This window comes from Heloderma suspectum, chromosome 6 (genome assembly GCF_057233095.1).
Source record: "Heloderma suspectum isolate Gila_16-S chromosome 6, 16-S_ref, whole genome shotgun sequence".
NCBI lineage: Eukaryota > Metazoa > Chordata > Lepidosauria > Squamata > Helodermatidae > Heloderma > Heloderma suspectum.
Genome location: NC_139463.1, coordinates 46,876,069 through 46,901,608, shown reverse-complemented (window position 1 = coordinate 46,901,608; position 25,540 = coordinate 46,876,069). Strand labels below are relative to the sequence as shown.

The 25,540-nt window shown below is 43.7% G+C and overlaps 1 protein-coding gene across 1 annotated transcript in view; it reads left to right on the top strand.

Annotated features, from left to right (window-relative positions):
- The window catches only part of SLC23A2 (solute carrier family 23 member 2), a 117,351-nt gene that overhangs the window by 76,919 nt on the left and 14,892 nt on the right, over positions 1-25,540 (top strand). The window contains exons 7-13 of the mRNA XM_084804192.1: positions 5,183-5,271; positions 9,518-9,588; positions 10,854-11,035; positions 20,208-20,328; positions 21,376-21,532; positions 22,602-22,749; positions 24,228-24,333. Of these exons, the coding sequence (XP_084660318.1) occupies positions 5,183-5,271; positions 9,518-9,588; positions 10,854-11,035; positions 20,208-20,328; positions 21,376-21,532; positions 22,602-22,749; positions 24,228-24,333 (874 nt within the window). The remainder of the gene's footprint in view (positions 1-5,182; positions 5,272-9,517; positions 9,589-10,853; positions 11,036-20,207; positions 20,329-21,375; positions 21,533-22,601; positions 22,750-24,227; positions 24,334-25,540) is intronic.

The window sequence follows — 25,540 nt, the reverse complement described above, 5'->3', positions numbered from 1 at the left end:
TTTTTTTGCTGGGGGATTTTGTTGTGTTTTTAGGGGTGGGTAGCCTACCTGATAGGCGGGAGCGAGGGGGCATGTGTCCACCTGATGGAGGCAGTGGGGGGAGTGTTGGGGGCCAGAACATACCGAGGCTGGGCAGCAGGCACTGGCGGAGCGCTAGGGGCAGGCCATGCCAGGCCTGTCCAGAGCCAAAGGATGGTTGGGGGAGGCGTGACCCTATCTTCTGGCCTTCGTTTGCTGCTCTGCAATGCCAGGTCTGTTACCCAGAAAACCTCCCTCATCCATGACATGATCCTGGATGAGTGTGCAGACCTGGCATGTATTACGGAGACCTGGCTGGCCGAGGCTGCTGCTTCAACCCTTGCAGCCATGTGTCCAGCTGGATTTTCGTATGCACAGCAGCCGAGGGCTGGGGATCTGGGGATCGGGGAGGGGGAGTGGCTGTTATCTACCGAGAGTCCTTGGTCTTCACCAGACCCCCTCTCTCGGAGACCAAGGTTGCTGAGTGTGGTGTAGTGGTGAGAGTGTTGGACTGGGAGCCGGGAGATCCGGGTTCTAGTCCCCACTTGGCCATGGAAGCTCACTGGGTGACTTTGGGCCAGTCACAGACTCTCAGCCCAACCTACCTCACAGGGTTGTTGTTGTGAGGATAAAATGGAGAGGAGGAGGATTATGTAAGCCGCCTTGGGTTCCTTGCAAGAGGAAAAAAGGCGGGATATAAATGCAATAAATAAAAATAAATAAATAAATGAGTGCATGTACTGGTGGTTGGGCCCGAAGGGCAGTCTGGGGATTCTGCTCGTGTACCGTCCACCCCGCTGCACGACTGACTCCCTGGCCGAGGTGCTTGAGGTGGTCTCTGATGTGCGTGTACAGGCCCCTAACTTATTGGTGTTGGGGGACTTCAACGTACATTTGGAGGCCATCCTCACAGGAGCACCTCGGGACTTCATGGAGACCATGGCTTCCTGGGAGCTGCACCATATTCTAACTGGGCCCACCCACGTAGCCGGTCATGCACTAGACCTTGTGTTTGTTTCTGGAGAAGCGGGGAGTGATCTGGAAGTCGGGGGTATATCCACCACCCCCTTGTCATGGTCAGATCACTATCTGGTGATGTTGGACTTCTCGGTTCCACAACCCCTCCGCAGGGGTGGAGGACCCATTAAAATGGTCCGCCCCAGGCGTCTTATGGATCCAAATGGATTCCTGAACGCGCTTGGGGATTCTCTGGGGCACGCCAACGGCCACTCGGTCGAGACCCTGGTGGGTGGCTGGAATGCCGCAATCACTGGGGCATTAGATCGGGTGGCTCCGAAATGCCCTCTCCCCCTGAACAGGGCTCGGACTGCACCATGGTTCACTCCGCGGTTACAAGCTCTGAAACAGGAGGTGAGGTGGCTAGAGCGCCGGTGGCGGAAGTCTTGCTCCAAAGACGATCAGACATGGGCTAGAGCTGTATCTTCAGCCTATCGTGGTGGTGAAGGCAGCAAAAAAGGAATATTATGCTGCCTCTATCGCGTCTGCAGAGTGCTGTCCCAGGAGGCTGTTCCAAGTGGTCCGGAGCCTGGTCGGTCCTGTGGCTCTGGAACCACTGGAGCATTCTAAGGCCTCCTGTGAGGCCTTGGCAAGGCACTTTGCAGATAAAATTGATCAGATTAGGTGTGTTACTCTGCACGCTGTGGATACAGTTAGTGAGCAAGAGGCGGCCTGTGGCAAACCGGTTTTGTGGGATCGGTTCCAGCTTCTTCCTCCTGATGGAGTGGACAAGGTGCTTTCATCTGTACGGCCGACCATCTGCTTACTTGATCCTTGCCCATCTTGGCTCATTATGGGCTGCGGAGAGAGACTGGGTGAGGGGATCAGGGTGGTGGTGAACGCCTCCCTTGAGGAGGGAGTGATGCCATCAGCCCTCAAGGAGGCAGTGATAAGACCGCTCTTAAAGAAGCCCTCCTTGGATCCCCAAGTTCTGAACAACTTTCGCCCAGTCTCAAATCTGCCATTTTGGGGCAAGGTGATTGAGCGGGTGGTGGCGGTGCAGTTGAAGGCACACTTGGAAGAAACTTGATTATCTAGACCCATTTCAGTCGGGCTTCAGGCTTGGGCATGGGACAGAAACGGCCTTGGTCGCCTTGGTAGATGATATGAGGAGGGCTCTGGATAGGGGTGAATGCTCCTTCCTTGTTCTCCTCGACCTCTCAGCGGCTTTTGATACCGTTGACCATGGTATCCTCCTGGACTGCCTGGAGGGGTTGGGCATTGGAGACACCGTATTACGGTGGTTCTGGTCCTTCCTCTCCGGCAGGTACCAGAGGGTAGCACTGGGAGAGGAGGTTTCGGCCCCGTGGCCACTTACTTGTGGGGTGCCACAGGGTTCCATCCTCTCCCCGATGCTATTTAACATCTATGTGAAGCCGCTGGGGGTTATCATCAGGAGGTTTGGGGTGCAGTGTCATCAATATGCGGATGACACGCAGCTCTACCTCTCATTCAAATCTTCACCAAGGTTGGCCGTAGAATCCCTGTCCAAATGTCTGGAGACAGTGAGTGGCTGGATGGGGAGGAATAAGCTGAAGCTGAACCCTGACAAGACCGAGGTACTTTTGGTGGGAGACAAGACGAGGCTGGGGGATGTTGACCTGGTGTCGAATGGGCTACGGCTACCCTTGAAAGACCAGGTCTGCAGCCTGGGGGTCATTTTGGACTCCCAGCTGTCCATGGAAGCTCAGGTGTCAGCTGTGAGCCGGACAGCGCTGTATCAACTCCATCTGATACGGCGGCTGCGCCCCTTCCTTCCCGACCATCTGCTCCCATCGGTAGTACATGCCCTGGTCTCGTTTAGACTACTGTAATGTGCTCAACGTGGGGTTACCCTTGAAGACGGTTTGGGAACTGCAGCTGGTACAGAACGCGGTGGCTCAGCTGATTAAAGACAGCCGCCGGCGAGATCACATCACTCCAGTGCTGAAGGAGTTGCACTGGTTACCAGTTGTTTTCCGGGCCAAATTCAAGGTGTTGGTTTTGACCTTTAAAACCCTATATGGTTCCAGCCCAGCCTATCTTAAGGAGCGCCTCCAGCAGCACCAGACAGGCCGCTTAACAAGATCAGCCTCGGATGGCCTTCTCTCTGTCCCATCAGCCAGGACAGCTAGACTGGTGGGGACGAGGGAGAGGGTCTTTTCTGTGGTGGCCCCCACTCTGTGGAACTCCCTCCCTAGGGAACTCCGTCATGCCCCCTCTTTAATGAGCTTCTGTCGTGCATTAAAAACGTGGTTGTTCAGGCAGGCATTTGGGGTGGGTTAGGGTATTTTAGAAAATGTTTTTATTGTAGAATTTTATTGTTTTAAACTGTTTTATTGTATGTTGTACATCGCCCAGAGTGGCTGGGTGAGCAGCCAGATGGGCGATTAATAAATTTAATAATATAAATAAATATAAATATACCACATTGAGGGGGCTTTCTGCCTGGTAAAGCAGTATATAAATACATTAAGTAAATTATACATTATGCAAATCAAGGTGCTATAGTGTGTTAATACCTTTTTATTAAGTAACAAAATAGGCTCCAAGCCTAGTTAAGTTTTTTTTCTGCATGTTGGTGGGCCTTGGGCAGGAGAATGCCAGGGTGTTGTGAATGTTTTGAGAGATGATTGTGACTGAACTGTTTAGGGAAAAAAACAGTTGCAGCCTGGTATTTCTAAGGTGTTCTGAAGAAATTTACAAACCGTAGTAAATTGGCTTGCAGTTTCGCAAGACGCTGAAAATACTAGCCTTAATCATTGCAAATAGTGAGCTAATTTACTCAACTAAATGTAAACGTGTTTAAACATGGACCGATGTGTGTGTTTTCCACACACAGAAGAAAATACCGGTAAACGCTTCTAAACACTTAGTGATTTAATTTTTAAAGAATGCATTGATTTGCATACATTTAATTAGGGGCTTTTGAAAGGGTAATGTGTACGTGAGAGAGAGGAGGCACAGCTTTGCCAGGGGTGCAACACGATGGCCAACAAATACCTATGAATTTGAGTCAACCGCTCAACATACCTCTTTTGCTTTGGCTAAGCATAAAATACTTTGGTCATATTAGAAATCTGATTTTAGTGTCCGTATGAGTTTCTACCAGCAAAGCCACTGAACTGGCTTTACCCATACTATAGATAGAGGCGAGTTGCTCTTCAAAAGTTGATGTGTCAGCTTACCCCCTGTGCAAACTTGTTTATATAGCCTACATAAGTAATGCAATGATCTCCTGCTAAAGTAGTTTATATAATACGTATTACGCATCACAGAGATTAATATGTTGTTACAACACCTATATGCGGTCACTAATACATTGTGCTCTGATGCAGGACATCCTCAACTGTGTCTGTAATGAGCCTCTCAAAGTTTAAAGATGAAAGAACGACAGCTAAAAACTAATGGAATAAAATAATGCTTTATTACATTAATGTTATGTCCACACTGTTGGGGGAGTTACTGGGTGCCTTTCTGTGTATCCTTGTTCAAGAGGCTGCAGTCTGTAGGAGGGAGCTCATGTCACTTCTAAGATTGTGAATATAAGAGCCCAACTAGATCACACCAACGGTCCATCTAGTCTAGCATCCCATTTCCCATAGTGGCCAAGCAGATGCCTCTGGGAAGCATCACTCTGTGACAGGATGTGAGAATGAGGTGATCTTGAAGCAATGCAGAGCCTAAGCATTTAGGATTTTTTTGGATTAAACCCCCTCCTTTGAATTGTGCCCCAGAATCAATAAGACTCTATTCCTGACTATTGTGGAAAGTATGATTAAACTGTTTATGCCGCCTTCCAGAAAAAAGCTTTCAGAGCGGATTATATTCAAAGTAACATTACTTGTCTGTCTCATTCATCTTCACTACATACTGTTAGAGAGGTAGGTCATTAATATTCCCATTTTACTGATGGGCTAATATTGTTATATTGTGATTAAGGCTTGTCCAAAATGACCAAGTTAGTCCACAGATTAGTGGGACTGTGAACCCTTTTCTCCCTCTCTTCACTAGCATTTTGAACAAAAATTCTTGTAATCTGGTCAAATACTTTACTTATTCAAGAGGTAAGCAGGCCTCTTGGTACTCTTAGAAAGATTTACAGGCACGTTATGATACTGACACAAAAGTTCAAGCTGTTTACTTTTTTTCTTTTTGTTTCCCTCAGGTTACCTTTGTTCCAAGCCAGCGCTTTTGCATTCTTGGCTCCTGCCAGAGCTATTCTCTCCTTGGATAAATGGAAATGCAATAACACAGGTAAGCAAAAGTCCTTTCCATCTGACTCCTTCAGTTCATTCAGAGTGAGAGCTGAAATCTGCCCTAATGCAGTGTTAGTCTGATAATTCTGTTTAAAAATCTGTCATGGTGTTGAACTTCCAAAATAACCAGAATCTGGTGGTTCTATAGCCTGTCCCCAGGGATTTGAGGAGGAGGCCTGGGAGAAGTGGATTATTAGAGTCTGCCCAATAAGTGCCCAACAGTGGGCTTAAGCAAAGCTTGGCCAGCCACTTCAGCATGCCAACATCAGTTGGACCCTAGCAGGTGGGAAAATGGAGGAAGAGGCAGGCTTCCAGCTGGTGCTAGGAAATGGTCATTTATTATGTGAAGATTGCCCAACACATTTCAACCAGAGGATTTAGTAGATGTTTTTAGTTGTTTAACTGATTTGCCAGAATTTGCCTCATTTTGGTATCCCTGTTAACTAAAGAAGAAGAAAAAGAAATAAGTCTACCAATGGTTACTAGATGGCTTTGTAGAACTTTCAGGTTCAGAGCCAGTGGCTGGGGAGCAACAGTAGGTGAGGGCTATTGCCTTTCTGTCCTGGCTCCTGTTTGTGGGCTTCCCAGAGGCATCTGGTTGGCCACTGTGCGAAACAAGATGAAGGACTTTTGGTCTGATCCATCCAGCAGGATTCCTTTTTATGTTATGTTCATGCAGGTATATTCTTGAAATAGCTGTTGATATATAGCGGTTATAACAGAATAAAACACAATGGCCCAACTAGCATATAATGCTAAACTATGGTTTAGGGGCCACAGTGGCTTAGTGGTTAAGACGCTGAATTGCAGACCGGAAGGTCAGCAGGACAGCAGTTCGAGACCCGAGTGCTGCGTGACGGAGTGAGCTCCCGTCTTCAGTCCCAGCTCCTGCCAACCTAGCAGTTCGAAAGCAAAAAATTGCAGGTAGATAAATAGGTACCGCTTTGGCGGGAAAGGTGACAGCGTTCCGTGCACCTCGGTGTTCAGTCATGCCGGCCACATGAACACGGAAGCGTCTTCGGACAGCGCTGGCTCTTCGGCCTAGAAATGGAGATGAGCACCACACCCTAGAGTCGGACACGACTGGTTGGGGACACCTTTACCTTTACCTTTATGGTTTAGTACAGGGATGGGCAATGTCCATAGGTCCAGGAGCCATTTTCACCCTTGGACCCCCAACATGAGACACTGCCAGCAAGACTTTTTCCCCTGGGGGGAAAAAGCCAGAATTGCTGGTCTGCTGCTGAAATTCGGTGACAGACCACTTCATAGCAGTACACAGCACTACAGATGTTACATTAAACTTGTATGTAAGTTAAATTTAACCCTTTTGGCTATCTGTAGCAACTATGGAGCATCCAAAGGGACAAATTTATTTTGCAGTGGAGTGAAATTTGGCCATCTGAGTCCTCTGTAGCCTCTAGGGACACCATTTTTTCATGGGGGGGATTCCATGGGGGGGAGCAGGGGGATTCCGTGGGGGGGGCACAATGGGGGCAGTGGGGCCACATTTTGCCCAAACCTTGTTTAGCATTATGAGAATGAGCTACAGCGAGCTTTAGTCTCTCATGCTTCCCCCCCCACCCCACCCCGTTGTCTGTGACCATGAGAAGGTGAATTAAAGCTTCTGCTTCTGTTTTAAATTAACCACAGTTTAGTGTTGCATTTAATTCCTAAACTGTGGTTAATCTTAAATACCACTAGTGAAAACACACCAACTTCATAAACTATTGTTTGAAGGTGGCTTGTTTCCATTAACCATAGTTAAAACTAACTACAGCTTGTCCAGGGCCAGACATCACGACAAGCTGTGGTTAGTCTAAAATGGAAGTAAAAGTTTCTGAAATCCTCACAGCAGTGCCAGAAGAGGGGGAGGGGGTAGTGCACAAGTGCTAAACCATTGTTTAGAGTTGTGTGCAAACACAGCCATTAAGACCCTTTGATTTTCAGAGTAGAAACTAGAATCAATCTTTTATTATTTCTGTCTTGGTTATCCAACATTTTTCCAAGTGAAAGAGACTTTTATTGTTACTTGCTAGCCACAGTGTCTTGAATACATTTGCACAGTTTTATGTAACTGGAACTTGATAGACTTATTTATCTATCTAAAACAGAAGCAAATAGGAGGAGTGAGAGAAACACCTTAATAGGGCAAACAAGTTTAAAGCAGCACAAAAGTTCTTCGGGAAATATAATGAGTAGAGGCCAGGACCAAATCAGTTACTTAAGAAGACAGATTGATCAAGCCCTGATGACTCAAGGCACTTTGCCATAGGTTGCTTTGAATCACCCTTGGAATCAAAATATATGCCAGGTTCCCAGGAAAGCCCAAACAAATATCAAAGAAGATTGTATGTAAACTGTTCTTGTGATGATGGCTTATAATTAGGTCAGAGTTGCCCTTTAAACAACTACTGTCTGAGAAAAGCCATTATTGTGCCAATTTGCTGTTGGAAATTAAGGCTGAGACATGCATGTCCAAGTTCAGCTCTATAAGGCCATGGTTAAACTGAAGTTTGAGCAGGCATTGCATATGCAACTTGGTGGATGAACACCCCCCACAAGCGCCAAAAGCTTGCAGTTAAATAACCCACATTAGGCTGTTGTGTTGTGCAAACAGCCCCCGCTGTCTCATATGGGTTGTTGTTGTTTCACTATCAATAGCTAAAATATTCTTTTAAATACATAACCTGTAAAATATTCACCAAAACTTAGGATCTTTATTTAAAATGATGAATTTTTGTATTAATTAAATTCATTTGAAGAGGAAATGCTTCCTTTTAAAACTGAGTCATTTCACAGGGAAATCTGCAGCTGTAAGAAAGATTTGCATATTGAGCAACTTTCTAATTCAGAAATATTAATGACTGGGAGTGTTTCCCATCAGTTTCCCTGGTTAACTTCATGCATAGTCAGGAGACACGTGATGGTATTTTACTCAGTATAAGTCCTAGTTGCTTCACAGTGCTGTAAACCCTCTGTCCTAAATGTGGACAAAACAAAAGGACAAAAGCTTTCAAATTCAAAGCAAGTGTGAAACATATTAAAATACGTAATTTTAATAATCGCATGACTTAAAACTTTCTGGTTACAGAATCTGTTTTGTTCCTTTTGTGTAGAAGGTCAGACCCCTCTAGGCATAGATTTTAGTGTGTGAATTGCTATATTTTATGTCAAATAGATTAGCCACAACTCTTAATAGATCATGACGATTACATTCCTCCATGCCTTGGGGAAGTGCTACTGTGTCTAGATATGTGGAAATTACTCAGGAGTCATAAATATAGAACTTTTTGTTTATGAAAAGAACCCTTGTCCTGTCTTTCTAGACCACTTCTAACCTTCATGAGGCGTCAGACAGAAGCTGCTATTGCAGTCTAGCCAGCCAAATTAATAGGCGACAAATTTGGAGACACAATATGCAAAAGTCACATTATCTGAGCTATGAAAATATTCTCACACAGCTTTTAAGTGGTTCTGTGCCTTTTTGTGCCATTTGGGGTTACCCACTCTGGTATATTGTGTTGCATTAGCGGTTAGCCCATGAGTGCAGTAAATACAGCTTATTTAATGGGCAAAACCAAGTTTGCTTCCAAATTATGTGAAGGAAGAAGAAAACTAGGGTTACTGGCTGGGGTGGGGTGGGGGTGGGGATTAAAGGGAAGATAAATGAAACTCGAAAAGCGTTGGAGATAAATGTAGATCCCATCCATTGAGAATAGGATGCCCAAACAGTTGAATTAAACCTGTGGAAGGAAAAATGAGGTTAAACACTCAGGAAAGCTGTACTGATTACAGGAGCAGTCCCTAGGAACAGAAGTATCGCCTGTGCCAGCATTTTCAATAGCCACCATCCAGGTGCCCTCAGCCACTTCCAGGCAGAGCATGCAGCTGATGGCTTTCCCCTGCTGTTTGTCCTCAGCATCTAGGATTTAGGGGTATAGGGGATGTGGTATGGAGCAACAGAGCATGCTGCTAAAGTTCTGCAGTCTCCTTGCTTGGAGGTTTTCAGGGATTATTTGGACATGCTGGGGATGCCTTAGGTAGACTACCCTTCCTGCCATAATTTAGAACTTGCAGCTCCTTTGGTCCCCTTCGTGTTCTATGAAGAATGTAATGTTGGAAGTGGGGTGAGGGTGGGTGGGGAGGAAACCTCAAGTTAGAAGAGGTTAAACTCTTCTGTATTTAAAAACATTTTATTTTATCTTGCCATAATGAGAAGTGTTCCTTTTTACCCTTACAAGCTATAACGGTTGCAAATGTAACGACGGAGCTGCTGCACACAGAACATATCTGGTACCCTAGGATACGAGAGGTAATTTGCGCAATGTATTCAGTGCTGTTTTCTCCCTTCAGTGGGTGCTTCTCATCCAGATGACCTCTGAATTGTTAGAATTGTTACCCTCTTTCCTTACTGCCCTTTGCATGGGGCTTTGGATGTGTCATATTCTCTCAATGCAGATTTTAGCTGGTATGTTCATTTTTAGCTGCAAAGCCCCCCAAACCCAGAGAAGTGTATTACATTCTTGGTGAGGCCATGCTGTCACATCAGGGAGTTGGCATTCTGCGTCTTATAAAATGCAAGCGCTTCTCACCAGTAATAGCATAAATAACTAATTAGCTGCTACCAAACCACTAAATCATCTTATTTAGCAATGCAGTCAACTGCTTTGCAAGGAGAAGAATCAGCACTTTGTCCCATTGTAGTTTTGTTTCAGAAAGTCAAGTACAATTGGAAGCAGTGCCTAGCTTTCAAAAACTACATGTTAATCTGGCTGCTTAGTTTCTCCTTCCCTTTTATAACACCCAATCTTTAGGTGCTAATGTCCTTTATCCTTAAGAATCCAAAATAAATGTCCTTTATCAGTAAGAATCTCACTACAAGGAAAAAACTAGCATAGACCCCAGTGCACACATGTGTCATGGAACTTTTCTCCCATCCCATTGCTTTGGGCTGCCAGTTATTCCGCAATTTAAAACATCCCCTCTCTCTTCCCCATCTTCAAACCATAGCTCCATCCTGCCAAGAGGCCTGCAGCCAAGGGGGGGCTGACAGTCTCCTGAGACCACTGCGCTGCTCTATGCCAGCTTCTAAAGAGTACGTGTGACCAAATGCATCATACACTCTGCCCCTAGGAGCTAAGAGCATCACCTCCGTGGCACCACCAGCCCTTGCCGGTTCGAACTGAGAACTTTAAAGGTTAGCTTGTAACACAGGTCTTCCTGTATGACAGTGTGATGTACTGTTGACACAACTGCCAGACTGGTCTAATGACCTCGTTGTGTGTTAAAACCTAAGCAATGTGCTTAAGCAGTAAGAGGAAGTGAATGAAGTTGGTAACCTTTCTGTTGAACCGACTTCTGTTGGTAACATGGAATGTACCCCTGAACTTCAGATATTCTTTAGCCTAGAAAACTTACTGCTTAAGCACTCCGTTGAATAACACTTGCCGTTGCCCAGTTCTAGTCACTGAACTCGTTGACTTGCAGTTCATAATCCATTTCAAACACGCCACGGTTACATAAAAAACTTCTTATAAAAATAATCTAATTAAGCTGTTTCTTTTTCTCTGTGTTCAGATCCAAGGTGCTATTATCATGTCATCTCTGATAGAAGTGGTGATTGGGTTCCTGGGCCTGCCAGGAGCACTCCTCAGATACATTGGGCCTCTGACTATTACACCAACTGTGGCTCTCATTGGGCTCTCTGGTTTCCAGGCTGCTGGGGAAAGAGCAGGCAAACATTGGGGCATAGCCATGCTGTAAGTATTCTTGGCCACCTTGACAGCTGATGTTGTACAGTAATCACTTGACAACCTGAGCATATGAAACTGCCAAAGTTAGTCACTATAGATCAGGGATGGGCAACCTGTGGCCCTTCAGATGTTTTGGCCTACAACTCCCATCAGCCCTAGTTAGCATAGCCAATGATGAGCAATAATGGGAGCTGTAGACCAAAACATCTGAAGGGCCACAAGTTGCTGTCGATCATTGCCTCTTACTCCTCAAGCCACTATCTTAAATTGAGCATAAATTTATCAAGTGGGTGATCTGCATGGAGATTCAGATCTTCAAAAAATTGTTTATTATTTGGAAAAAAAAGTGGGCTAGCTTTTCAAATGTGTAAAGCAGCTAACAATAATAATAAAAGTATAAAACAAAACATAATAAAAAACTAGCAGCATCTGGATGACTGACTTCCAAAGGCCAACCTGAAATCCATGTTGTGCGTAACTCAGGAGAAAGAGACTTTGCCAGACTTCCTCTGCTAAAGTCATCTTGGGGCAACCAGTGTGAATGCCCTGCTAATCTGTATGATGAAACACTATTCATGGTGAATAGTGACCTATGGTAATTTTGTGTGTTTGGTTTTTGTGTGTAAAATCCATGTTAATTTTTTTCTTGTTATATAGGTAATATTCAGCTTAGTGTAACAGTAGTAGGATTAGCACTTCTGACTCCAAAGGCACCTTTTCGGAGTTAGTCCCAGAGCTGGTACAACATCAGTAGTCACCAGCTATGGGGTGACCAGTTGTATTCCATTTGCCCCCTCCAGTGATGCACAAGACCTTTGGTTAATTTATTCTCTACTATTCACCACAATAGCTAGCTATTGCTAATAACCACTGTGATACTTGGTCATGCATACATTCCTGATGAGGGCTGCCAACAGTAGCAGTATACCACCACTGTTACTTTGGGAAAAAGGGCGGGGGATCATATTTATCGTAGAATAATAGAATCATAGAAGAGTAAGGTTGGAAGGGGCTGACAAGACCATCGAGCCCAACCCCCTGCTCAATGCAGGAATCCAAGTCAGAGCATCCCTGACAGATGGCTGTCCAGCCTCGTTTTGAATGCCTCTAGTGTGGGAGAGCCGCCCACCTCCCCAGGTAATTGGTTCCATTGTCATCTTGCTCTAACAGTCAGGAAGTTTTTCCTGATGTTCAGCCGGAATCTGGCTTCCTTTAACTTGAGCCCATTCTTCCGTGTCCTGCACTCTGGGATGATCAAGAAGAGATCCTGGCCTTCCTCTCTGTGACAACCTTTCAAGTACTTGAAGAGCGCTATCCTATCTCCCCTCAGTCTACTCTTCTAAAGGTTAAACGTGCCCAGTTCTTTCAGTCTCTCCTCATAGGGCTTTGTTTCCAGTCCCCTGATCATCCTCGTTGCCCTTCTCTGAACCCTCTCCAGTCTGTCTGCATCCTTCTTAAAGTGTGGCACACAGAACCGGACACAGTACTCCAGATGAGGCCTAACCAGTGCTGAGTAGAGGAGAACTGGTACTTCCCAGGATTTGGAAACTATAATGCAGCCCAAAATAGCATTTGCCCTTTTTGCTGCCACATCACATTGTTGGCTCATATTCAGCTTGTGATCTACAACAATTCCAAGATCTTTCTCGCTTGTAGTATTTTTGAGCCACGTATCAATGTGGCCTTGTAGGCCCCTTCCAACCCTACTAAAGGCCTTCCAACGATGGCCTTGTAGGCCCCTTCCAACCCTACTATTCTACTATTCTGTGATTCTATCACCCATCTTGTAACTGTGCATTTGGTTTCTTTTTCCTAGGTGTAGAACTTGGCATTTATCCCTATTAAATCTTGTTCTGTTGTTTTCTTCCCAGAGCGCCAGTCTGTCAAGATCACTTTGAATTTTGTTTCTGTCTTCAAAGGTATTAGCTATCCCGCCCAATTTTGTGTCAGCTGCAAATTTGATCAGTATTGCCTGCACTTCCTCCTCCAAGTCATTAATAAAAATGTTGAAGAGCACTGGGCCCTGGACTGAGCCCTGCGGTACCCCGCTCATTACGTCTCCCCAGTTTGAGGAGATCCCATTGATAAGCACTCTTTGAGTCCGATTCTGTAGCCAACTGTGGATCCACCTGATCATAGTTTCATCTAGCCCACTTTAAGCTAGTTTGCTCATCAGGATATCATGGGGCACTTTGTCAAAAGCTTTGCTGAAGTCGAGATATATTATGTCCACAGCATTCCCACAGTCCACAAGGGAGGTGACCTGATCAAAAAATGAGATCAGATTCGTCTGGCAGGATTTGTTCTTGACAAATCCATGTTGGCTTCGAGTAATCACTGCATTGTTTTCAAGGTGCTTACAGATGGATTGCTTTATCATCTCCAGAATTTTCCCAGGGATTGATGTCAGACTGACTGGTCTGTAGTTCCCAGGTTCCTCTGTTTTACCCTTTTTGAAGATAGGAACAACATTAGCCCTCCTCCAGTCATCTGGCACTTCCCCCGTCCTCCATGATTGCTCAAAGAGAATAGACAGTGGTTCTGAGAGTTCTTCTGCCAGTTCCTCTATTACTCTAGGATGCAGTTCATCTGGCCCTGAAGATTTGAACTCATTCAAAGTAATGAGGTGTTCCTTGACCATATGCCTATTGACCTCAAGCTGCAATCCTTCCCCTTCAGCCTGTACTTTGCCTTTGCTGGGGGGGTCATAGACCCTCTTTTGGGAGAAGACTGAGCCAAAGTAGGAATTGAGCACTTCTGCCTTTTCTTTGTCATCTGTTATCATTTTGCCATTTAATAGCTGAATCACCATTTCTTTCCTCTGTCTTTTACTATGCACGCAGCCGAAGAAAGCTTTTTTGTTGCTTTTAGCATTCGTCGCTAACCTCAGCTCGTTCTCAGCTATATCCTTTCTGACGCCATCCCTGCAATTCTGTGCTACCTGCCTGTACTCTTCCTTTGTTGCTTGGCCTTCCTTCCACTTCCTATGTGTGTCCTTCTTTGTTTTCAGGTCATCTCTAAGCTTTTTGTGAAGCCACATTGGCTTCTTCTGTTGTCTTCCACCTTTTCTTGTTGCAATTGTTTGTAATTGAATTTCCTTAAGAATTTCCTTTCGTAAAAACTCCCACCCATCTTGGACTCCTTTTCTCATTAGTGTGGCTTGCCATGGGACCTTACTGATCATTGTTCTGAGTTTATTAAAATCAGCTTTCCTAAAATCCAGGGTACAGGTTTAGCTACACTCTGCTTTTGCTTCCTTTAGAACCATGAATTCAAGTATAGCATGGTCACTCTCCCCCAGAGTTCCTGTAACTGCTACTTTACCCACTAAGTCATCTGTGTTGGTTAGGATCAAGTCAAGGATAGCCGATCCTCTAGTTCCTTCCTCTACTTTCTATAGGAGGAAGTTATCCGCCATACAAGTCAGGAATTTCCTGGAGGGCCCATGTTTTGCAAAATTTGTCTCCCAACAAATATTGGGGAAATTGAAGTCCCCCATTACTAATACGTCATGCTTCCTTGAAACATTGGCTATTTGCTTTTCAAAAGTTTCATCCTCATCTTCTCCTTGATTGGATGGCCAGTAGTAGACTGAGGCCTGATATTAGCAGTTGGAATTGTGGCATATTAATATGTTCAGAAATATAGCACCATCGTTTAAGTCTTCCCTCAATATTCATACATATTCGTCATTTCTGTAGTTCCATGTTATCCTGTTACCTTGCTCTGATTAAACCTTGTGCTTCGGCAGTAAAAATACCAAACCTTGGTTTACTTGTTTAAAGTTCCAGAGGCTCAGTATTGTTTTGTTTTTTACTTAGACCAGCCAGAATGAATCTCTTGAGGACTGCTGCTTGAAAGAATAGCTATCTATGAGGGTTTTTCTTATGAAAACCAGCTGAATTTTGTTGTGCAAAGTTGATTGGATTTCGACCAGTCTCAAATATATACATGAACGCATGTACACGCGTGTGCGCACACACATTAGTCACTTGTTCCTGCTTGTCACAGGGCAGCTTGAGTGATGCGTCGGAGAAGTGGATTGCTTGGAAGGAACTATTTGCCTGTGGCAAATGGCAATCTGCAGAGCTCTGATGAGCATTTGAGTTGCACAGACATGGGTGGTGAGAGAAGGGAGATAGACTTAATAGTTGCATATAAAACTTGGTTTTGATCTGATCAGGATCTGCATTATGTATTGGACAAATGTAGAAATGAGAATTGATAGGAGATGAACCAAATGGGACCATCTAAATGGATTCAAGCGAAGCCTGCCACTGAAGTTGTTACAGTGGGTATGACTGAGGGATCAATGTAGGTAAATCATAAATGATTTACACCTGGCCATGTTTAATAGGGAAGCCAAATAATCTGCAAGAAGAGTCCTTTTTGATGTACTTTGGGTTATGTTACATTTTTCACACACTCAATAGAGTACCTCTATATTTTCTGAACTTAGCTGCTGCCTAATCCCAAAGGTGAAATCATTTTTGATCTTGAGAATACATTGCCAGAGTTAAAATCTGAATCCAGAGTACAACCACCAAATTCAAAGGAAGCAGAATAAATCTGTAAAATATGCAAAATATATTCAGTCCAAGCTGATACACACTGTTCAGCATTATCAGAAATATTGATACTTTATTCAAGACAAGTTCAAATTCAGTGGATTGTTGCCTCTTAAACCAAGACGGATTTCCTCACTTCTTAAATCAAGAATATTGTAACAGGGGCCAATTCACCACTGACAGAACTCTTGACTTTGAACTCTGAAGTACATGTCAAGTGGATTGATTGCACAATGATGCACATCTCGATAAGAAGACCTGCCTGTTTTGTAGAGAGATTGTGAAACCATCTGAGAAATTGCTTAAGGGCAAGATTCTAGTGGTGAGCTGAAATGGGTCCACATTTTGCAGTTACTCCCATCCCCCACAAAACTTGGGCCTGCTTTTTTGGTGATTTCTTGCACTCTTTGTGAAACCATGTAAACATTGGGCGGGGGATGGGGTAGTATTTGTCCCATTGCCAAGGCAACCAGGCAAACACTCCCTCATCCCAGTCCACTGACTAATTGTAGCAAAATGTGGCTCGGGATACATAACAGACTGGTTAAGAGTCTTAATTATGGTTAAGAGCCTGGTTGCTTTGACAGTGGGGACACGACCCCCTCCCCCACCAGAGTGAGGGATATGTGAACATTTTATTTGCCTTCAGTGACATATCCGATAACCAAACTGTCTGTGATGTCATTACATTTACTTACATGATTCCTATGGCTAGGATCACATCATGAAGTCCTCTTAAGCCAAAAAAACAACAACAGAATCACCAGCAGATTGGGAATACAGCTGGCTAAGAACAGGTGTGAAAAAGCATATGAAAAAGTGGAAGCTGGTGGCAGGGGGCTGGTAACCCCCCTCCCAGCAACTTTTGCATTAGAAAACATAATATTATAATAACGTGATGTAGCAGTAGATCAAATGTTCCTGTTTAAACAAACAATATTTTTAAATTATTGTAAGGTTGTAGGTTGTGGGGTTTTTTTAAGGTTTGGATTCTGTTTAAGCACAAGGAGGCTTTCTTTTTTCACTCGTTCATATGTAACAGGCACTTGTTCATATGTAACAGGCACTGTTGAATGAAACGGATTATCTAGATCCATTTCAATCGGGCTTCAGGCCTGGTTTTGGAACGGAAACTGCCTTGGTCGCCCTGTGGGATGACCTCTGCCGGGAGAGGGACAGGGGGAGTGCGACCCTGTTGATTCTCCTGTACCTCTCAGCAGCTTTCGATACCATCGACCATGGTATCCTTCTGAATAGGTTGTCTGGGTTGGGAGTTGGAGGCACTGCACTACAGTGGTTCCGCTCCTACTTGGATGGCCGATTCCAGAAGGTGGTGCTGGGGGATTACTGCTCTGTGCCATGGCAATTGTGCCATGGGGTTCCACAGGGCTCTATTTTATCCCCTATGCTGTTTAACATCTACATGAAACCGCTGGGGGAGGTTATCCGGAGGTGTGGGCTGAGGTGCCATCAATATGCAGATGACACCCAGCTCTACCTCTCTTTCTCATCAAAACCAGGTGAGGCAGTGGCTGTTCTGAATCAGTGCCTGGGCACGGTAATGGACTGGATGAGGGCCAATAAACTGAAACTCAATCCAGACAAGACGGAGGTACTGTTAGTGGGTGGTTCGTCTGCCCGGCTAGGTGATATTCAACCTGTTCTGGAGGGGGTTGCACTCCCCCTAAAGGATCATGTTCATAGTTTGGGGGTGCTCTTTGATCCAGAACTGTCACTTGAGGCACAGGTGAACTCAGTGGCACAGAGCACTTTTTATCAGCTTAGGCTGGTATACCAACTACGCCCTTATCTGGACAGGGATAGCCTAGCTACAGTTATCCATGCTCTGATAACTTCTCGTCTGGATTACTGCAATGCGTTATACGCGGGGCTGCCTTTGAAAACGGTCCGGAAACTTCAGCTGGTCCAAAATAGGGCAGCAAGATTGTTAACAGGGACTGGCCTGCGAGCTCATATTACGCCAGTACTTTTCCAGCTGCACTGGCTGCCAGTCCATTTCCGGGCCCGATTCAAAGCGCTGGTGTTAACATTCAAAGCCCTTAACGGCTTGGGGCCAGGTTACCTGAAGGATCGCCTCCTCCCATATGTGCCTGCCCGGACCTTAAGATCATCATCAGCGGCCCTTCTCCGTGAGCCCCTGCCAAAGGAAGTGAGGCGGGTGGCTACTAGGAGGAGGGCTTTTTCTGCTGTGGCACCCCGGCTCTGGAATGAGCTCCCTAGTGAGGTTCGCCTGGCGCCTACATTGTATTCCTTTCGGCGCCAGGTGAAGACCTTTTTATTTTCCCAGGCATTTTAGCTTTCTAAATTTTTATCTTTGCTGTTTTAAATCTGTATTTTAAACTCCTGCACTGCTGCTAGATTTTATTGTGGTTGTATTGTTATATTGTGGTTTTAATATTCTATATATTTTAAATTGTTTTATTGTGTGTTTGGTTTTAATTTTTGTGAACTTCCCAGAGAGCTTCGGCTATTGGGCGGTATAGAAATCAAATAAATAAATAAATAACAGAAGGTCATGGCATCAGATGACCATATCTGCAGTGACCATATCTTTGTGCCTCAAGCCTGAAAGAGAACTGATCTGTTCTCTTTTGGATTCTGAGCCTCATTCTTTGATATGTGGGGATGTAACCTGCCCCTCTTAGAATTTCAGGGAAGTTTATTTAGGATGCTATAGCTGTGTTCCTGGCAGATTTGCATTTCACAGAGTTATGTTTGGCACTCACCATAAAGACAACTATCTTGTTACAGCACAGATTCTTAAGATGTCTAATGGCACACAGATTTGTTGCTAATGTGCACCCCAAGGATTTGCTTATAGGTCAGAAGTCATCTTGTTTCAGAACTTAGTAATTCAGAGTAATTCAACCTTGAGTTGGCTTACCGTGCCCTTGCTTCAGATCCCATGGCAAACAAGCAAGGCAGCCCAGACAGGTGTTTGCTGAGGAGCCATTTTAGACCAGTTAGCGTGGCTTGGCACCGCAGAGGGCCTATGAAGCAAAGGCCTCCCTCATAAGGACATAATCCTTTCAGGACCACACACTTAAACAGCTGGGCCCTGAACTTAAAAGGGTCTGCCTAAGCTTTTCAAGCAAAACCCTTCTTTTTCTCCTGGCTACATCTTTGTTGTATAAACTGTATGTTTCCCCAGGTTTAGGAGTAAGTCCTATAGATTACCTGCAGTTTTTTTTCCCTTTTGAACTTCTCTTTTGGCTTTATACTTTAAAGTATAAAGTATACTTTAAAACAGAGGTGGCCAACTTACTTTGGCCTACAACTGCTATCAGCGCTCACCATTGACTATGCTGGCTAGAGTTAAAGGGAGTTAGGGAGCAATCCTATGTGGATCGACAGTCGCCTCCGACCCCGGGGGTGACCACCAATCCAGTGCAGGGCAGGAGGAGAGGTGAGGAGCGGATCGCCTGCTCACTCCCCCTGCCCTGCTTTCGTGGCTAGACAGCCAATTTCGGCTGTCTAGCTGCAGGACCTCAGAGTGTGGGAAGCGGCGGCTGGATGACACATAGGAAGTGTCGTACTGGCATTTCTGACCTCCCTGCCCCAGCCCGCCCGCAGGAATGCTGCTCTTAAGAGCATGGGCCCGATCCATGCTGCCTACGAGGCAGTGCTGGTGGGGTTGGGGGTCTGTTTTCAGGGAACCAACCTCGGAGCCTTATAGGCCAAAACATCTGGAGGGCCACAGGTTGCCCTCTCCTGCTCTAAAAAGACATAACATGTTTTAATGAACTTAGAAAATGCACCAGAATTAATTATTCCTAATTAGGTTTTGATATTGGCCTTCTCCCTTAGGAGTAGGCAGATGGTTTTGTCCTGCCCCAGTTCCCACAATGGAGACACAGTGGCACAGCCCATCGTGAGTTAATTTACCTGCGAGGAGCTGCGGCACATGCCATCCACCATTATGAATATGCAAGCCCTGGCTGGGGTTGCCAGGGCTCATCTGTCGTCCAGGATGGTGGAAGTTATTTGAGGGTTAAATAACTCTTGCATAACCCTAAAATAGACGGTTATGAGAGGGTTGTTTAATCCTCAAATAATCCTCACTGCATGGGTTCGGATGACATGACAAGCCATGGCAACACCTGGCTGGGGCCTGCATATCCATAATGGTGGACGGTATATCCCTGGTGCCCCAAGGGTTAATTAATCCACGGTGGGCCGTGGTGTGGTCTAAACCAGGTCAGTGGGGCCCTCAAAGCTGCTAAAACCTAAGCTGGCCTTCTGAAGTGGTGATCTCGCTTCTTTCACAAACCAAATGTATCTGTTCTAATGGGCATTAATCTTGAAGGCTGAAAAGCAAATTCCCTGTGATGTTTTAGTTCTTAGAGCTTCCAAGTAGTAAAAATTTTATGTTTGTAAAGCATATTTTAGAAAAGGTGCTTTCCTTTAATATTTACATTTTTTAAAGGTAAATTTCTTATTTTCCCTGACTCTAAAAATAGTTAAATATGCAAGTATACAAGAATAAGTACAGTATAACTGCTAGAAATCACAATTATTTCGATTCACTGTCAAATTAGTGAATAGATTAACTTTTCTCTCCCTTTTCCCGCCCCCCTCCCCTTCTCCAGGACTATTTTCTTAGTGCTCTTGTTTTCTCAATATGCTCGAAATGTCAAATTCCCTTTACCAATCTACAAATCCAAAAAAGGATGGACTGCATACCGGTTACAACTTTTTAAAATGTTTCCTGTAAGTAAATCACCTGAGTTCTCTGCTCGGCTTTAGCTGTGCTTCTGCTGTTCCTTCTACTTGTTACTATCAAAATGGAAGCCTTCTATGGGTTTGGGTTTTTTTCTCTATTTGAATTTATAAGAGGCTGTAATTGATTTTGCTACAACCATATTACAAAATCAATGCTGAGGACAAAGTAATGGATAAGCTTTGAGTGTGAACAGTCTTTTCTGTTTCCTGGTTTCAGTCTAAAGAGATTCAGCCTCTTTAGGCTATGTACCTGCTCAGATGTCTGTTGCAATGTTGGTGAGCCTTAACTGTGAAAAAGCAAACTCAGTGTTAAGGATTGTTAGAAAATGGAATGAAAATAAAATAGGAAGTACCATAAACCTGTTAAATAAATCTGTAGTATACCTATAATCTGGAATGCTACATACAGTTCTGCCTTCCTCACCTTAAAAAGAATATAAATTGAGCTGAAAAAGATCCAGAAAGGGACAACAAAATGATCAGTGAATTTGGGGGCATCTTCCAGTTGATGAAAGGCATAAGATTCAGGCTCTTTAGTAAGAGAAAATAGTACTACAGATTGTGCTACAGCATTTTCTAAAAAATTCCAGTGGTATCCACTGTTCAACAGTATGTGCAGCGCTTAGTTGTTATATTGAAAGGATCAATATCAATCCCTTAGGGTGCAATCTTGTACATGTTTAGACAGAAGAAGTCCTACCACTGGCTGGGAGATGCTAGGAGTTGTAGGACTTTTTTTTCGGTCCGGACATTCAGATTGCACCTTTAAGTGCTTATTTGGAGACATTCCCAGTTTGGGAAATTGTATGAAAGTTCCCATTTGAATTGGAAAGATTTTTAAAAGGTTTTTAAAGCTTGCTTGCTTGCTTGCTTGCTTGCTTCCTTCCTTCCTTCCTTTTATTTTTAAGGAAAGAATAGAATTTTTCCCCATTGGAAAATTATGATGCAGTATTAATAATGAGATCCTCTGTGCCCATGGGCATTCACTGTTACCTTGCTACCATATTCTAAATGTCTTTCTATTCCCCACTGCAGATCATTTTAGCCATTCTGGTATCATGGTTGCTGTGCTTCATCTTCACTGTGACAGATGTCTTTCCACCTGATAACACAAAGTATGGATTCTATGCACGCACTGATGCTAGGCAAGGAGTTCTTTTGGTAGCACCATGGTTCAAGGTTCCTTATCCATGTAAGTGCAGCTAGCAAGCATTCAGAGAAGGGGGAGCATCTCCCTCAAAGCTTTGGTTTTTGATGTGATTACTCCAGACTTACATCTGTTTCTTTCTTTCTGTGCCTTGTAGAAGTAAGAAAATGTTACTTTCTCATTGGCATATAGCTATAGAAATAAGAGTGCAATGTTTGGTCTCTATGTTGCTTTCACTGTTTCATAGAAGTTAAATGAAGTCAGATATTATTCAGATTCTGTCACAAACCAGTTTAAATTTAGGTTTTTGGATTTGCACAGGAAGGGCTCATAGCTCAGTGATAGAATAAATTTATATAAAAGGTCCCAGGTTCAGTCCACAGCACCTCCAGTTAAAGAGCAAGAGGCTGCGAAATATCGTAGCCAGAGTCCTTGGAGAGTGGCTGCCAGTCAGATTAAGAGACAATACTGACACAGATGGACAAACAATCTGATTTGGTCTAAGACAGCTTCATATATCTTGGCTTAACAGTGGTGTGGATTAAGCTGAAGGTGCTCTTGATGCTGTTAGTGAAAGAAAAAAAAAGCTGTCTCATGAATATTCTATTCATCACATGAATATTGAACGCTGGTGGTAGCTTTAACTTCTGCTTTTAAAGTATTTGCATAATCTGAGACAGGGATGGCCGGTTGGCAAGCCATAGGTCAAATCCAGTCCTCGAAACAATCTGATCTGACTTACCCACAGTTTCGCTCATGAAGAAAAGAGAAAAGCTTTCAAGTTGTAAGAAACAGATGTTCCACGTCTGCACATACTCTCACTTCCGGGTTTTGTATGCAACATACAGATAAACATATGTGATGCTAAGTGTGCATGCATGTGCTTGAGAGAAGCTCTCCTTTCTAGATGGCCCCAATTTATTATAGAACCTGACAACGTATGAAGGGTCAGTTTGTGTAACAAAGCCCCCAACGCCAATGTCAAGAAAATAGAATGTCTCCACCCTGACCCAAGGATGCGCCATCTCCTGTGATCTAAGAGAACATTTTACATCTTGAAAGACACTTTGTTTTAAATGGAATAAGAAAGATTTCATTGTGTTTGCCTTCACAGTTCAGTGGGGATTGCCAACGGTTTCAGCTGCAGGCGTAATTGGAATGCTCAGTGCAGTGGTTGCTAGTATCATTGAATCAATTGGCGATTATTATGCCTGTGCAAGGTTATCTTGTGCTCCACCACCGCCAGTCCATGCAATAAACAGGTACGCCTCCTGAAAAATACACTTTTTTGCCCATCTCTATTTTTTTCATATTGTCCTGGATTTCAAAGCAAATTGGGTGTTAATTTCTTTGGGGTTTTGCAATATGACTGCTTAGAATTATGGGTCAAATTATTCACAACTTTGGCATAATTGAGGGTGAGTTTAGATATATATATAATAACTTAATGTTGCAGCATCAACTAGTGAGCTGGATAACCAAATTCCCATCCCAGTCAAATATCACAGACAGACCTTTCATATCCCTTCACCTCACCTCCCACACCTTTTCATCAGAGATAGCTACACTTTCATATACAAGTCATGAAGGGCTGACGAATCAAGAAGTGTGAATCAGCACTCAGCAGCCACAGCCATATACATCTGCAGTTTGGGCTAGGATTTCCAAGCCAGGTAATGAAGACTTAGACTTGAGCCCCAGTATGTCTCTAGAAACTAATCACTGAGCACTGAGTAGAGAGGATTAATCCAGCAGATTCTTCTCAAGTAACGTATGTTCCACCTTATTATCTCTGACAAAGGAGTATCTTTGTGTATGTCTTGGTATTTCAATGTGTGAAGTATCTTCCAAATTCCCATTTGGGCTTCAAAATATTCAATCATCCAGCTTTTAAAAATCTTATTTAATGCTTAATCCTAACTCTTGATTTAGGATTGGCAAAGTGGTCAGCTGACTGCTCAAATAATGTCTATATATTTACCCCTCCCTAACATAGTAGCTCTCTCCATGAATGGATTTCTTAACATGAGGAAGCATTCAAGCCTACAGTTCCTCACCTGTCGTCTGGAATGTTACAGTCCAAGAAGGACTTTCCCACATGCTTTTTCTGCATTTGAATTTAGCTCTCTGTCTCTTGCCTAAACTCCAGGGCTGCAGAGCTATGTTGCTTCCAAAAACTTTTAAAATATCAGCATGAGCAACAGTGTTTTGTATGCTGCCTTTCCATAAAAAATATGCTCAAAGCCAATAGCAGTGAGAGCAACAACATATAGCAAAGTCCTATAATAATAACAATTTCATAATAATAACAATAATAAACAACAATATATACACATACATCATAAATGGAGATTGATATGTTATACCACATCTTTCGGGGACTGGATATTCAAAATGGTGGCCATATCCCATGGTGGGCTGTCATGTTGTGCAAACTGTCCCATTGTCTCTAATAGGAGAGTTTTCTTGGTTTCTGGAGTACTGCAAGTCATTGGGTGAGACTTTTTCCTTTTGGTTGTAATGATGTGAAGTTTTAAAAAATATCTTTTTCCTTTATTTGTAATATTAAGAATGCACAAGAGTATTTGTCCAGTTGACCACATTTTTATTTCAACACTTGAATACTTAGTCCTTCAGTCCTGCTTGAGTGTCAGAAAATAATTGCATTTACCTGAGCTGTTTTTTTCTCCTTTCTGACATGTCACATAACTTCATCTCAGCATTTTTCTTTCAATTGCAGAGGCATTTTCATAGAAGGCCTTTCCTGTGTATTGGATGGAGTGTTTGGCACTGGGAATGGATCCACTTCTTCTAGCCCTAACATTGGAGTCTTGGGGATTACGAAGGTACCAGATCTATTCAAACAAGCAAGTGCTGTCCCTTTAGCAGTGTCCTTGAGATTCAGCATAGTGAGACCTTCCTGTACAGGTGTTTAATGTAGAGAACAGAGGCTTGCTCAAAAGCAAAGATGGATTAAAATTGAACATAGAGAGCACAGTCTAACCACTATGAAATTTTTTAACAAACCATTCCCTGATAAACTATATGAAGTGATTTTAGCCTATGGCTTGCATAGTTAAGATATTTTAATGCTGATTAGTTAGCTTTTGTACTTCCACTCAGGGAGGTTAAAGATCAGTAAGAAGATGAATTGTTTGATCCAGTGTGTGGTTTTAAAAGTGGGTGTATTCTACCTTCCATTATCAAATGTGAATATGAAATGGGATGGTTATTCCCACTTAATTAAGGGTAATGAAAAGGTGTGATCAGTTGTCAAAATCTTTGTAAAAGAAACAGCCCACACTTTTGGGTGTGGAATATCCCAGAATGTCTCAGAGTCAAACCACACATGATGGTGCCAGACCTGTGTCTTTAAACTTGGGTTTATCCCAATCACATGTAATGCTCTGTGTGCATGTGTGCCTAGGCTAGCCCTTCTTTAATCCTCTTCCCACCTGCTGCTTTTCTCCCTGCAGTCTCCCCCAGGCTTCTTTTTAGTATTGCAGCCCAGGAAAAAGGGCCTTAAGGAATAGAGAGGGGAGGGGAGGGTGAGAGGGTTCATCACTTCTACCTGTATGCTCATGTTGTAATTTAATTGTAAAGTATTGTAAATTAAGCTTTTAAATTATAAATGGTGAAACCCTCCTCCCCCAGCATGCTTTATACACGATTGGAACAAACATGCATGGATCTACCAGAGTCATGTGTAGTTTAGCCATTAATCGCTTTTTATCTTCATTTTTGTTTGAAAGTCTACATGTGAACATTGCCACCTACTGGATGCATCTCTTTGAACATCTGAGGAGGGAAATTGCTCAAGTAAATGAAAGTGTAGCATGGTATTGATGGCCTCCATTTCCGTGGCCTAATTTTATACTTAATGAGGACACATTCAAATATGTATATGGGTTTGGATTTGTGCCCCTTACAATCCTGAACGTCTAGGACTGGTTACATATGTAAAACAAGAGAAGAGAGAGAGTGCAACAAAACTGAAATCCCACCTTCCATCCTTTGCAAATGCTAGTCTAATCCTGGCAATTTTAAGTCATT